Raw genomic sequence first — 15,080 nt, forward strand, 5'->3', positions numbered from 1 at the left:
AAACGTTTACTTCCACAGGCAGGGAAGAAAAGAGAGAGAAGGATTTTTTTGTTACTTCTTTTAAACTTTGGGAGATGCTCAGATACTATGATGATGAGGGCTTCATAAATTGATGTCTCTCAACCCTTGTCTATCTTGCCTATTTAGATTATAAGCTCTTTGGGCATGGATTGCTTCTCACTATTAGACTAACAACTATAAATAGATACTTCAAATGTTGCAAATAGGAGAATACTACATTGAGAGTAACATTAATGTAAATATGGCAATCAGAATCTGACCCTACCATTTTTTTAATAGTAACTAAGGATATGTCTAAACTGCAATAAAACACCTGCAGCTGGCCACTGTTAGGTGACTTGGGCTTGTGGTGTGGGGATATAAAATTGCAGTATTAATATTTGGGTTTGAGTTGGAGCCCAGGCTCTGCAACCCTGCAAGGGGGAAGGGTCCTGTAGCCTGGGCTCCAGCCCAAGCCCAGATGTGTACACTGCAGTTTTATTGCCCTGCAGCCTGAGCCCCTTGTGCCCAAGTCTGCTGACATGAGTCAGCCACAGGTGTTTTACTGCAGAGTAGACATACCCTATCAGACCAGTAGTAATGAATGTGGATGACGTTTTTCTTGCTATATGCACCTTTATTTAAAAAATGAACTCCCACACCACTTGATACAGTATATCATACCTCTCTTTATAAGGCTCTCCTAAATGTCTCCTCTACCATTTCTGCTCTCTCACCCTCAATACCACGGAAGACCTCTTTATAATACAACATGACTGATTCTCCAAACAGGTCTATAGCAAGGGAGCACTGTAGGCACTTACATTCAGTTTATTTTCTTTACATTATATCTATTTATTTAGGAAGTTTTAACTGGTTTACAAATCACTGTCATGTAAATAACAGAAATAAAACGTTAGTTGTCACAAAAGAGAAAGTTACTCACCTTGCAGTAACCGAGGTTCTTTGAGATGTGTGTCCCTTTAGGTGCTCCGCTCCAAGTGATGGTGCGTCCCGGTGCTGTTGATCGGAGATCTTTGGTAGCAATGCTTCGCCAGGACGCACACACTCAGCTGCTGTCTTGCAGTCTCATTAGAGTCTGCCTGAGCGCGCGCGTCCCACGCCCCCCTCAGTTCCTTCTCTACCATGGAGAGATCAGAATAGTACTCCAAAGTAGAGGGGAGGAGGGCGGGGAGTGGAGCACCCACAGGGACGCACATCTTGAAGAACCTCCGTTACTGCAAGGTGAGTAACTTTCTCTTCTTCTTTGAGTGCTGTCCCTGTGGGTGCTCCACTCCAGGTGAATGTGAAGCAGTACCCCCTATGGCTGGTGGGACTCTGGAGTTGTGGCAGTGAGTACTGTAGACAATACTGTATGGCCTACTGTATGGTGTCTGCCGTGGTATCCTGCGTGATAGCATAGTGTTTGGTAAATGTGTGTTCAGATGACTACGTGGCCACCTTACAGATATCAGGAATGGGTACATTATGGAGGAAGGTAACAGATATTGACATGGCTCTAGTAGAATGAGTTCTGATGCCTTCGAGCGGTTGAGCATTCTGAATGCGGTAACAGGATCTGATGCAGTCAGAGATCCACTTGGAAATGCATTGTTTAGAAATAGCTGCACACTTTGATCTCTCGGTAGTGGAGACAAATAGGCGTAAAGACTTATGAAATGGTTTAGTCCTGTCTAAATAGAAGGCAATTGCTCGTCTGACGTCCAGGGTATGCAGAGTTGCCTCGTGCAGAGTCATGAAGTCTGGGATAGAATGTAGGTAAGTATATTGGTTGGTTAAGGTGGAAAGTGGACACCACCTTAGGGAGAAATTTAAGATGTGGTCGCAGGGTAACTTTGTCTTTAGAGAAGGCTGTGTAGGGAGGGTAGGCCATCAGGGGGCTTATTTCCCTTACCCTAATTGCTGATGTTATAGCAACCAAAAAAGCTACCTTCCATATGGACATATGAAGAAGAGATGAGGTAGGTAAGGGCTCGAATGGAGGCTTCATAAGACCATGAAGAACGAGACTGAGATTCCATGCAGCTGCTGATGGATAAATCTCAGGGTAGAGATTTTGTAGGCCCGTGAGAAAGTGTTTTATGATGGAGTGGGAAAAGAGAGAATAGCCTTCTAACAAATCATGGAAGGTGTACTCTAATGGAGCTGAGTGAGAGTCCGTCCTGTTTTATTTTCAGGAGGTAGTCTACGATGGGTCACAATATGAGGTGATAAGTGTTTATTTGAGCACCACAGGGAGAAGCACTTCCACTTCTGCAGGTAAGTTTTACGAGTGGAGTCTTTTCTACTATGCAGGAGGACATATTGGACTTGCTCAGAACAGGCTAATTCATGGGTCAGAAACCATGAAGGAACAATGCTGTCAGGTGGAGTTTCTGGAGCTGAGAGTGAAGAATTCGTCCGTTGACCTGAGAAAGCAGATCTGGTCTGCTGGGGAGAGTCCATGGAGGACGAGTGGACATGTGGAGCAGGTAAGGATACCATATCTGTCTCGGCCAAGCTGGGGCAATGAGTATGATCCGGGCCTTGTCTCTGATCTTGCGCAGGAACCTGTGTATCAGAGGATCGGTGGAAAGGCGTACGTGAGAGAGCTGTTCCATGGGATGAGGAACGCATCTCCTGGGGATGCAGTCCCGAATCCTGCTCTGGAGCAAAATAGGTGACATTTGCAATTCTGGGTTGTGGCAAAGAGGTCTATTGATGGGGTGCCCCATTGGGAGAAGAGCTGTTGTAGTATCGCAAGGTGCAATTCCCATTCATGTTCTTTGGAGAAGTGTCTGCTGAGTGTGTTGATGGTAGTGTTGTGACAGCTGGGTAGGTACGATGCAATAATTTGTATGTGGTGTTGTATGCACCAATTCTACAATTGGATGGCTTCTATGCATAGGGAGTGCAATCGTCTCACTGCTCTGAGCTCTAGGAGATTTATGTGTAGACATGTCTCTGGCGTGGACCAGTGGCCTTGTGCTGTGTGTCCCTCCAGATGCACTCCCCAACTGATCAGGGAAGCGTCCGTGGTGAGCATGAGTGTGGGGGATTTTTTTTTAAAGGGAACGCCTATGCAAAGGTTCTCTGGTCTTCTCCACCATTGCAGGGAAGCTAGTATGTTGCTGGAGGAGTTAACAGCATGCAGAGGCTGTGCCTGCTGTGTTTGTAGTTTGAGTTGAGCCAGCCCTGAAGATATCTCATGTGCAGCCTGGTGTACTTGACCATGAAGGTGGTGGCAGCCGTGTGGCCAAGGAGCTGTAGGCACATTCTTGCCTGTATCCTGGGACAAACAGAGTGCGTACGTACGAGATGTATAATAGTGAGGAATCTGTTGTCTGGGAGTGAGGCTCTGGTTCGAATTCAGTCCAGGTGAGTTCCAATGAATTTGATCTGCTGTGTAGCTGTCAGGGTGGATTTTTGGACGTTTATTTTCAGGCCCAAGTTATGGAAGAAGGAAATGGTGAAATGGGTAGCTTGTAGCATCTCATCGTATGAGTTGTCCTTGATGAGGCAATCGTCTAGGTAGGGGAAATGTATGATCCCGTGTCTGTGGAGGTGGGCCATGGCTATGGCTAGGATCTTGGAGAATACTCTTGGTGCTGTGGAGAGTCCGAAATGGAGTACCTTGTATTGGAAATGGTCATGATCGATTGTGAACCACAGGAAGTGTCTGTGGGCTGGATGAATGGATATATGAAAATAGGTGTCCTGTAGGTCGAGGGCTGTGAACCAGTCCCTTTGTTCCAGCGCAGGTATTATTGTGCCCAGTGTACCATCTTGAATTTCTGTACCCTTACGAATTTGTTCAGTCAGCGTAGGTCTAGTATAGGCCTTCATCTTCCAGTCTTTTTCTAGGTCAGAAAGTAGTGGGAGTAGAACCCTTTTCCTCGATGTTGTGTCGACACAGATTCCACTGCTCCTATATGTAGAAGATGAGCCACTTCTACACGAAGCAGGTGTTCATGAAAGGGGTCCCTGAAGAGGGAAGGATAGGAGCATAGGATATAAAAGGGATACAGTAACCGGACTGAACTATTTCCAGGACCCCACGGTCCTGTATAATCTGCTGCAAGGCATGGTGCAAAACTGGAGGCAGTGGCCAAATGGGCAAGTAGGTGGTCGAGTCAAGGGGTGGTCATGCAGATCCTCGACCAATGCTTCAAAATTGTTGTTTATTTCCCGATGGGTGGGAGGTAGCTGTTTGCGCTTGGTTTTGTTTGCGCCTAGGAAGTCTAGGGCGATTCTTGGGTATATCACGTGGTCTGTTCTGAGGCTGGTGATACTGTTGTCTCCTGGGAAGGGATGGGTAGATGCCCAGGGTGTGCAGGATTGCTCTAGAATCTTTCATGGTGAAAGACTTTTTCGGTTTTCATGGTGAAGGACTTTCATGTGAAGGACTTTGTCGGTTTTCTTGGAAAAGAGTTTGTCATTATCAAAGGGGAGGTCCTCCACTTTGGTCTGCAGGTCTTTGGGGATACCGGATGTAGAGAGTCAGGAAGATCTGTGCATAACCATTGCAGTTGCAGTAGTGTAGGCAGCTGTATCTGCCATGTCCAGAGATGCTTGTAGGGCCATTCTGGAGACCAATTGGCCCTCGACAAGGACTGACTTAAAGTCTGCTCTCCTGTCCTCTGGAATATGGCAGATAAAATCAAAGAGTTTATTGTAGTTATCAAAGTCGTAACTTGCAAGTAGGGTTGGATAGTTTGCAATTCTGAATTGCAGAGTGGAGGAGGTATAAACCTTGTGGCCCAAGATGTCAAGGCATTTGAGGTCCTTGTCCTGCGGGGTGGTCCGGTAGTCGCTGCATCCACTACAAGAGAATTTGGTTGTGGATGGAAGAATAAAAAGTCAACATCCTTAGCAGGAACATAATATTTACGTTCAGCCTTTTTGCAAGTTGGTAAGATAGAGGCTTGGGTATGCCAGCGAGTGTCAGCTGGTTCTAGGAGTGCTTCATTTATGGGAAGCGCAATCTTTGAGAGCGCAGAGGGTTGGAAGATTTTGAAGAGTTTGTGTTGTGTCTCCTGGACCTCCTCTAAAGGGATGTCTTGGGTGAATGCCACCCTCTTGAAAATTCCTGGAACTGTTAGAAGTCGTCCACATTCTGTGGGGGCAGAGGCATGAGGGCTCCATCTGGAACCGATGGAGAGTAAGGAATTGGCGAATCAGGGTATGGTCCATAGCCCACCTCTTCAGAGGGGAGTTCAGGTGCTCTAGAAGTAGACGGAGATAGAGATAGAGATGAGGAAGGAGCTTGTGGTCTGGTGGAAGAAACATGAGGGTGAGTGGCAGTAGGAGCTGGCCACGGATACCAATGAGGCCAAGGCATCAGAAAAGAAAGTTAGGTGCCACCCACGGGGGGGGCGAAGTAGGGAAACTGAGGCCGGTGGTTGTAAGCCATGACCTGAGGTGCAAAAGATTCCAGTGGAGGAGGAGAGGCAGGTGGGGAGAACTCCACCTGCTGCTGCATATCAGGCTTGCTGTCAATAAAGATAGCCAGGTCAGGTGGGGAGAGCAGCTGGTAAAAGAGTGAGCACTGTGTGTCCAGGAGCGGAGAGTTAGGCTCAGGTGCCACTGAAAGGTCGTCCTGACTCAGGAACTGTTGTTGCTGTTCCCTAGGCTCTGACTCCGCTGCACGCAATCTGTGCTCAAAGGCGTGCACAGACCTTTTTTTGGCTTTTCCCAGTGCCAGGGGTCTCTTCTAGGTGCTCTGTGGGAGGACCACTGCTGCTATCTGAGTAGCAGGCAGGCATGGTGCCGACGTTCTTTTCGGCACCAGGGCAAAGTGCGCTGTCGGCAACAGGTCTATTTTCAGTGCTAAGGAGACCTTCCTGGCACAGGAAGTCGGGTCCCTGCCTCTGCACTCCATGGGAGCCATGGCTAGGTGCTGGGATGGTCGGAGGCACCTGCCTTCGGTGCTGTCAGTACTGAGAGTAAGGATCTCGCAGGAGACCCTTTACCCTTGTGAAAGTCTCTGCTTGGAGACAGTTGGACTTCTTGCCTCTTTGCCTGAGAGGGTGAAGCCAGGCTCCCAATTGGTTCGGACCTGGCCGGGGAGTGTGAGGGAGAGGGTTTGACATTGCAGTCTCCAGAAGTGGCTGCAGGGATTTCTGCATGAGAAGCATTTTCAGCCGCAGGTCCCTGTCATGACGAGCCCGTTTTGAGGCTCGTGCAATGGACACACTTGGCAGGGACGTGTGTCTCGCCAAGGCACTTCACACAATGTGGAAGTCCATCGGACCTTGACATAGTCCTGACAGGAAGCACATTTCTTGAATCCTGAAGCCCCTGGCATTATTGAACTAGGAATGCCGGGGGAGAGTGTCGCCGCGGGAGACAAGCTTGAGGGAAAAAAGATGATTTTTTTTTTAAAAACTAAGTAACTGTTCTAAGGTAGGGGAAACAACTGGGATGTTACAACTAACTATTTCTATATTCTTTGTAATTGTTTCCTTCAGAGACCTGGGAAGAGGATCAGCACTGCCCCAAGTCCCGTCTTCAGCCAAGGACAGTTGAGAAGGAACTGAGGGGGGCGCGGGACGCATACTCTCAAGCAGACTCTAACGAGACCTCGAGACAGCAGCTGAGCATGTGAGTCCTGGCCAGGCATTGCTACCGAAGATCTCCGATCAATGGTGCTGGGACGCACCATCACCTAGAGTGGAGCACCCACAGGGACAGCACTCGAAGAAGAACTGAGAGATGCTGTATCTTTTATTTGAAGAAGCTCAAAACATGGTAAGTGAGATCTTGGGAACATTTAGAAAAGAAAGCATAAATCCAAGAATTAAAAAAACAAAAATAACCATCCTAAATTTCTGCAGCTTTTGTGAATGGCAAAAAACGAATATAAGATTTTTTGCATCAGCTTTTTCAGGGTTTTTTTTTGGTTGTTCTGGTAATATATATAGCTTTAAATGATGAAAATCTTTTGCACTGAGGACACGAGTTCTATTTAGATAGTCAACAACATAACAGGAAACCAGCTGGAAGACCAGTTGCTTGGGTGCTCAGAATATCACTCAGGCTTTATGATCTCATAACAATAGCATCTTTGCTGTGAGTTTCCAATTCAAATGAACTGATACATACTTACAGGCCAAAAATTTCCTTTTCAAACATTACATGGTTAAGGGTTTATATTTGCCATCCAAATGGCATTTATTTTTTATTTATCACACAAACATTTTTAAATGTCAATGTATGGACTCTTTGCCTCCTCAGATATTCTGGATTTATCTAAAAGAACAGAACTGAAAAATGAATTCTAAAGCAGTTTGAAAGGAGTAAGAGTCGTTTTCTGAATCCAGAGATTCAGAAATCCAACTGGGATGTTACAACTGAAGCTTATATGAATGTCTAGTGTCTAGTTTTAGACAGAGGACAGTGAAAAAATGGAAGCTATTCCTCTGACTTGACCCTATAGATGTCTTCCCCTCCTGCTTGCATGTTCTCTTTTTTCCTGTGATCTGAATGCTATTATAATTTTATCGCAGTTTTCATTATTTCTACCAGCTCTGTCAAATGTACTTTGATATTACACGTGTCATCCTAAATGAAGCTCTCTCTTTTGGTTACATTTCAACATGGAGATATTCTATTGCACTGCGTGAACATTTTGTAGCTACAAATTGAGATACCAGGGAGGAAAACTCCAGGATATGACTACTGTCTCCATCTTTTACAGAAGAGAGAAAGGAAGACAGAGAGTGTAGATTTGAAAAGGATATAGAGAGAATAAACAGACAACTGAAGTGTGGTGCTGTAATTCCACTCAAGGATTCTGGCAATATCGCACATGGAAGTTACCCTTGAAACATTAGATCCCCTTGATTAAAATCTATGCCTTAAATGAGACTCATCTGTAATTTTATATAATCAAAGATCTGAGTTCTAGCTGTAGGCCCTGTGCAAGTTCCTGTCCTCTCTATGATGTCATTCCTCTTTCCCTCTTCTCACCATGACTTCTTCATCTGACCTTGATCCTCCACTCACCTTGTTCCTGATCTGTTTTCAGCTTTTACAGCCTCCTTCACTTGCTGAGCATCTCTCATCTATCCCCTTATTACAACCTTGCTCTATGGTGCCAGCAGTTCTACACTGATTAACACCAAACACACTCAGAAGGCACTGATAAAGCAAATCTCAAAATTCACAAATTGCAACATTTACATGAGCTGCAGTGGATTTATGTGGCAGATTTTCAAAAGTGCTCAGCATGCACAATTGGGGGCAGATTTTCAGAAGACCTCAGAACTCAATATGCTGAACTCTTTTGGAAACTTGGCTACTTATTTTGGAGCACAAATGTCAGCTGAGCTCCAGTTGTGGGTTCTGGGCATTTGAACATGCACTCTTTTGAAAATCTGGCTTTGTGCACCCCTGCTCAAAACAGTAAGGGAGAAGAATGTACACTGAGATGTCACAAACAGGATGGGCTTCATTAGGCTGGTAAATATTGCTAATGATGGGGCCTAGCAGTGGACTTGATGCAAAATGCGGCTTAATTCTAAATCTCTATCCACCAAGAGAATGAATCACATTTAGTCTGTTCCATTCAGTGTCTGAAACTAAAAGTCTCAGTAGCTTTTAAGGTGCTGTCAATGAATATTTGGGTCTGAGAACAGCAAATAAAATCTCTTAAATCTTGATTTCCAGTACAAAGGTTACATTTCTGACCCTGGCTAATTAACTGTACCTCAGGGAAGAACAAAAAAGACAGAGAAATGGACAAAAAATGTCTGCCAGCAAGAAGCTGGTGACTTTACTGAATTCCCTTCTTCTTCCTCAAGCTCTGCTGCAACTGGAGAGGTTACAACCTGGAAGCTGCTAGAATCATTGTCAAAGAATGCAGATAAGATGCAGTCAAACCGAGATGAAGTATTTTAATACTGGGAAATAAGGTGGAATCACTAGAATTCACATTTACTGAGAGCAAGTTGAAATCTTCATATGTGAAAATGATACACAAGGAGTTTTATAAGACAAAACGTTGACTGAGATCCTTGAGATTTAAAAAAATCTGTTAAAACAAGGTTTTTGCACAAATTGCAAATTAGACAGAGAAAATCAAGCCAGTGCTTAAAATCTTAGCGCTACTGGCTTCTTGAGATACAAACCCATTAAGGACAGAGTGGAAGTGATGGAACAAAAAACATCTTTTCTGCAGCCTGTGTGGGTGTTAATGTGGCAATTCTGGGCTGCTCCATGGGCTGAAGTGGCTCTTGACATAACTTAGACAGTCATGTAAGGGCTGCTTATGGGCAGCAGCACCACCCACAATCACTTAGTGCTATGAGCTGTGGCCCTGTCCTGAAACACCCCTCCTGTCCTCAGCCCAGCCCTGGCATGCCCTTCTTGTCAATGGTTGCGAAGGGGTCCTCAAAAAACGGCCCATAGCTGTTGTCTTCCTCAATTTCTGTGCTGGAGGAATTCTCCTCCAGCTATATTCAGGAGTTTTAGATCTCCTTTATGCTACTGCAGACCTTTTACAAAGTGTTAAGAGGCTAGAACGGGGTAAGAATCTCACCCCTAGAATGCTGCTAAGGAAATCCTTATAAAGGACAGATAGAACAAATTACAGCAAGCAGCACAATAGCAGCCATTGGTGGTAGAGGCAGAGAAAGGCTTCTTCTGGCTGCCCAGAAAAAAAGAGCTAACAGAAATTGATAGCTGCAAAATTCTGCTATTCCCTGACCTGAGCCCTGCTACACAGCAATGGAAAAATGTGCTGAATAGTGTCAAAATAATTTTACTGCTCAAGGCATTTCAGTTCTACTCCTGTGTCTAGAAAAACTGAGCTACATACCCAGGAAAAAAAATACTTGTTTTGGGAGGCTAATTCAGTGATTCAGTTGCTGTCTAAGGTAAAAGGAAGCAAACATACAGCAGACAACCCCATAAATGTCCATCTGGAAGAACAGTAGAAACATAATAGTGCAAGAACCAGTAGTACTTTTGTTATATTGTCTCATACAACTGATAACGTGTCAAACAAGACTTTACTAACCAATAATAGTTAGAGAATACACTATTTTATATATATGCTCTCTGTACTCTTTGTCTAATCAGGTAGTCCTGAGATACTAGCTGAAGTTGATAAATCTGTGGAATGTAGTTGGCTAAATACTGAGAATATCTGAAGCTTTATAGAGGGGGTGATAGTCAGTTTTACTATACAAGAACACTACCCTGAGAACAAAGTATTTCTTTGTTAATGTAACAAATTACTTGTAAATACGCCATTCCCTTCCCCCAGTAAATTGAGGATAGATTTTTCCCATTATAGATATATGTAGTATGTGTCTTTGCCAAAGTACAGCTCCTTCACTGACCGTGGCCAACGAGGAACTAAATGAAATATTAATCCCATTCTCTGTATGGTGCAGAGGTGTTTGTGCTTTATGCTGCAGCCACTGCCCTCCTGGGTGAAAAAACCCCTGCCAGCAATAAAAAATCTTTAAAACTCAGGGAATTCTGCTAGTCTTGCTCTATGGAGCTAAGACTCGGGAGTTTTTAGAGAATGGAGATAATGTAGACAGGGGGATAATCTGGTCTTTAATTTTTACAAAATTGTATAAATACCTTCTAAGACTCACCTAATGAAACCATCCCGAAGTATCATAACATAAGGGATCATAGCTCATATATCAGTACAGTAGTTTAAAATTTGTTTATTTACTGTAGGAAAGATATGTCAAATAAGTGACGTTTGCAAGTTGTTGCATTTTGTTCTGAGGCAGTGAATGGATAATGGAGTCCAATTGGAACCCCAAACCTGGGAGCAAAACAACAGTTGAGGTGAGGAGGATTAGTCTTAAATTCCACTGACCATTCATATTTAACCTTGCAGGTCAGAAAATAACCAAACCTTAACATGAATCACAATACATATAAGTGGAAATTTTCAGAACTTTCTACAAAGAGAGACTTTTTGGAAATAAAGCAACTGAAATTCACAGGGTTCTTTATCAGTCCAACTGATTCAGAATTTGGATAGAAGGTGCAGGAATTTGCTGGATTCTTTTTTCTGGATCTAACTCATCTAGTTCTGAGTTTTATGTTTTATCCTCACTCATTTTCTCAGCTACTCTCTAGCTATCTGCTGTTTAGTCTACAATGCTGAAGGTCCACTTATCACAGCATAAGATTTTTCAATATACTACTTAATTGAAAAGATGGGTTGGGAGGGAAAAAAGCAAGTCAGGGAAACAGAGGGAAGATGTTGGAGGAGAGCAGTAGTTGGCATACCTTCCCTTTGTTGAAGTAGTGGATAATCTTCCGGCATAGCCCCTCCTTACGTTGCCACTCTGTCTGTGATGGGTAGTGCAAGAACTCTCGCAGAGGTCTGTCTTCCCACTGAAGTAGCTCACAGTACAGAAGCAATGTAAATGCAGCCTCTGTTAGAACAACAATCAGTGAAGACTGAGTGAATTACGACAAATAAATACAATTAATGGGTTTGATTTGCACTTGGATTTGTCAACCAAATCATGATCTGAAATTTACCTACAGAATAACCCAGTGAGGAACAAAGTGCTTGAAAACTAAGATCCCTTTTCTGAAACATCTGAGAGATGGAAGCTACTTTGTCAGTGGATCAACAACTTCATGCTGCAGCATTACAAAGATGACATGTCCTGGTCATTCAGTGGAAAATGTGTTGGACTCCATTCCTGTCATCTGGACAGGGAATAGGGAGCTAACATGATGGGTTTTTGCAACTGCTATCTAACTGTAGCGCCAATTACACTTTCTTGATGAATGTTCTCTGAAATGGAAAAAGCACCTTACTAATGTTTGTACTTTCCCCTTCAAAGTCATCTTTCTAACTTCCTCCAAGTTCCCCAAAGTTGTGCAGATGTATATAATTTAAAAATAGATTCTCATATTTCAACTGAGATATAAACATAGCAACATATCAGACTGCTAATGCTTTTATGATTCATTTCTCCTTAGGTTTTCTCCCTCGCTTATAAACACCTCCTGAACAAGATACATGACTAATACGTGGATTCTGCCAATACCGAACATTAGCAAAGGGCTACCATCCACAAGGTCCCTTCAACACCCTTTTTCCTTGATGTACTGTTTCAAAATCAACCTCTTCATTAGGTTTCTAAATTTACAAACTGGTCTGTTTCTTAAAGGGCATCAAAGCAAGTTGATTAGGAATATGAAACAACAGGGCTTCTACCTCTTCTAACTGCAGTAGCTGATCTTCACAAAAATTCCTAGAAAAGTCTTTGATGAATATTCTAAGAGAATGCTGGGAGACTCAACACTTCTGGCCTGCTTTCTAACAGACCCTGAAGAAAGCCTCCTCATTCATTACTAACCAGTGTAGTTCTCAGCCTGTAAGTGCATGTCACACAGCTTGTGGATGTAGCGGATATACATCTCTTCCTTGTTAATTTCAGATTTATAAAAGTTCTGAAAAAGAGTTGAAAATTAATATTCAGAAACAATCTTGAGATACTTTTTCAGTGGAAAATAACCCCCTACTTCCAGGCAGCTAATAGAAACTGAATATAATATGAAGAAAGTGCATTAATAATATGAAAGATTGGGCCCAATACTGCATTAATTTAAACTGGTGTAAATGAGGAGTAACTCCACTAACTTCAATGAAGTTATGCTGGACTTAACATGAGTGCAAAGGAGAAAATAATCAGGCCCATTGTATCCACATAAATATGAGTGTGAAAGAGCAAGGTACAAGAGAGTGAATGCCCACAAATATGTACTGGTGATTCATTCCCTCTGCACTCTAAAAATACTACTGCCATCTCGAGAATCTACAGAAAAGGAGATGTGAGTGGGGGAGTGTTTGTATAGGAGGAGATTAAAGAGGAGGAAGGGAAAAGGATAAAATGCCTGTAGAAATATTCTTTGCTAAGAGTCACACTTGCTCATCTGCTCTGCTCTCTTGCCTCCTGTCTTGATGGAACCATTTTACTACACACTCCTGTAAATTCAAAATGGAAAAAATCCTAAATTTTCATCTGCAGCATGCTGAGGCTATTAACCCTCTCTGCAGATCATCATACCTAAACCTTACCATTCCAGATTAAAATACTGTGTATAGGATCATGATGTACAGGTCAATAAATACAAAAAGAACGTGTTCTTACCATCAGGTTAACAGTGCAGCCAATCTTCTTGTTTTCTGTTTCATCTCCTTTCATGCAGTCTCTGAAAAGAGAAACACTGTTGAGATATTTAGACTGCAAGAGCGTGTTTCTTAACTAAAGATGAAACTGTTCTAGAACCAGAATTCTCTCAGATGCAAAAACAATAGTTAAGGCTAAAGTTTATTCTTAAAGCACCCCTCAAAAGAGACTCCATACAGTGCACATCTAAATAAGTTATTTAAGGAAGTTAGTCTTCAAATGAGCAAAATTTTAAAGTTAAATTAGGGCTATTAAAAGGTTCTGGATTGAGTGCCTTAGAGACAAGAATTACCTTTTCCGTAACTGGTGTTCTTTGAGATGTGTTGCTCATGTCTATTCCACAGTAGGTGTGCATGCTTGCCATGTGCACTGGTGCCAGAAGTTTTTCCCCGAGCAGTACCCGTAAGAGGGAGCGCCCCCCATGACCCTTGGAGTGGCACCTGCCTGGCACGGTGTAAGGGGAGCTGTGCACTCCTCCCACCCTCAGTTTCTTTTTGCCAGACAACTCTGACAGAAGGGGAAGGAGGGTGGGATGTGGAACAGACATGAGCAACACATCTTGAAGAACACTGGTTACGGAAAGGGTAACTGTCTTTTCTTCTTTGAGTGATTGCTCATGTGTATTCCACAATAGGTGATTCCAAGCTATATCTGTTGGAAGTCGGTAGGAGTTCACAAATTCCCAGGATGGAGGACAGCCCTGCCGAACCTGGCGTCATCCCTGGTCTGGGGAACGAGCGCGTAGTGTGAGATGAATGTGTGAATCAAAGACCACATGGCAGCCCTACAAATGTCCTGGATGGGAACGTGGGCCACAAAGGCAGCCGACAAAGTCTGCACCTGAGTCGAGCGTGCCCTCACAATGGGTGGCGAGGGGACACCCGCCAGCTCATAATAGGAACAGATGCACCAAGTGATCCAATTGGAAAGCCGCTGAGTGGAAATCGGTTGGGCCCTCAGCTGAGGCGACAAACAGTTGCGAGGACTTTCTGAACAGCTTAGTCCGCTCGAGGTAGAAAGCCAGAGCCGCCACACATTGAGCGTGTGGAGACGGCGCTCCTCACTAGAGGCTTGGGGCAGAGGACCGGTAGAAAAATATCCTGACCCATGTGGTAGGCGCAAATCACCTTTGGGAGGAATGTGGGGTGTGGGAGGAGCTGGACCTTGTCCTTATGAAAGATTGTGTACGGGCGGCTTGGAGATCAGGGCACTGAGCTCCGAGACTCGCCTGCCAGACATGATTGCAACCAGGAAGGCCACCTTCCATGACAGGTGAGATCAGGAGCACGTGGCCAGTGGTTTAAACGGGGGCCCCATGAGGTGAACCAACACCAGGTTTAGGTCCCACTGTGGGACTGGAGGTCCAGAATATGGAAAAAGACAGTCCAAACCCTTAAGGAACCAGCCAGTCTTAGCACGGGAAAATACTGTGTGCCCTTGCACCAGCAGATGGAAGGCAGATATGGCTGCCAGGTGCACCTGAACTGACGAGGGTGCCAGGCCCTGGGCCCTCAGGTGGAGGAGGTAATCAAGGATAAGATAGATCAGTGCGGTCACCGGGGAGACACCCTGGTCCACCGCCCACCGAGAAAACCGGGACCACTTCGCCAAATAAGTGCAGAGAGTGGAGGGCTGTCTTGAGGAGGATGCGCTGAACCTGCTCTGAATACATCCTTTCCTCTCCACTTAACCATTGAGCAGCCACACCGTAAGGTGAAGAGCTGCGATGTTGGGATGGAGGAGGTGGCCATGGTCCTGAGAGAGCAGGTCCGGGCGGAGTGGCAACGGCCATGGCGCAGCTACCGCCAGGCCTGTGAGGGTCCCATACCAATGCTGCCTGGGCCACGCCAGGGCAATCAGGGCCCTTGTCCGACGGCTCCTCTATCTCCTCTGCCT

The 15,080-nt window shown here is 44.5% G+C and overlaps 1 protein-coding gene across 9 annotated transcripts in view; it reads right to left on the reverse strand.

Moving 5' to 3' along the window:
* Positions 1-15,080, reverse strand: part of DOCK3 (dedicator of cytokinesis 3) — a 612,097-nt gene that overhangs the window by 57,974 nt on the left and 539,043 nt on the right. For all 9 annotated transcript variants that reach the window (XM_030569027.1, XM_030569026.1, XM_030569028.1 and 6 more), the window contains 3 exons: positions 13,146-13,206; positions 12,351-12,444; positions 11,263-11,411 (listed from right to left, as the gene is read on the reverse strand). In XM_030569027.1, the coding sequence (XP_030424887.1) occupies positions 11,263-11,411; positions 12,351-12,444; positions 13,146-13,206 (304 nt within the window). The remainder of the gene's footprint in view (positions 1-11,262; positions 11,412-12,350; positions 12,445-13,145; positions 13,207-15,080) is intronic.

Source organism: Gopherus evgoodei, chromosome 7 (genome assembly GCF_007399415.2).
Source record: "Gopherus evgoodei ecotype Sinaloan lineage chromosome 7, rGopEvg1_v1.p, whole genome shotgun sequence".
NCBI classification, from domain to species: domain Eukaryota; kingdom Metazoa; phylum Chordata; order Testudines; family Testudinidae; genus Gopherus; species Gopherus evgoodei.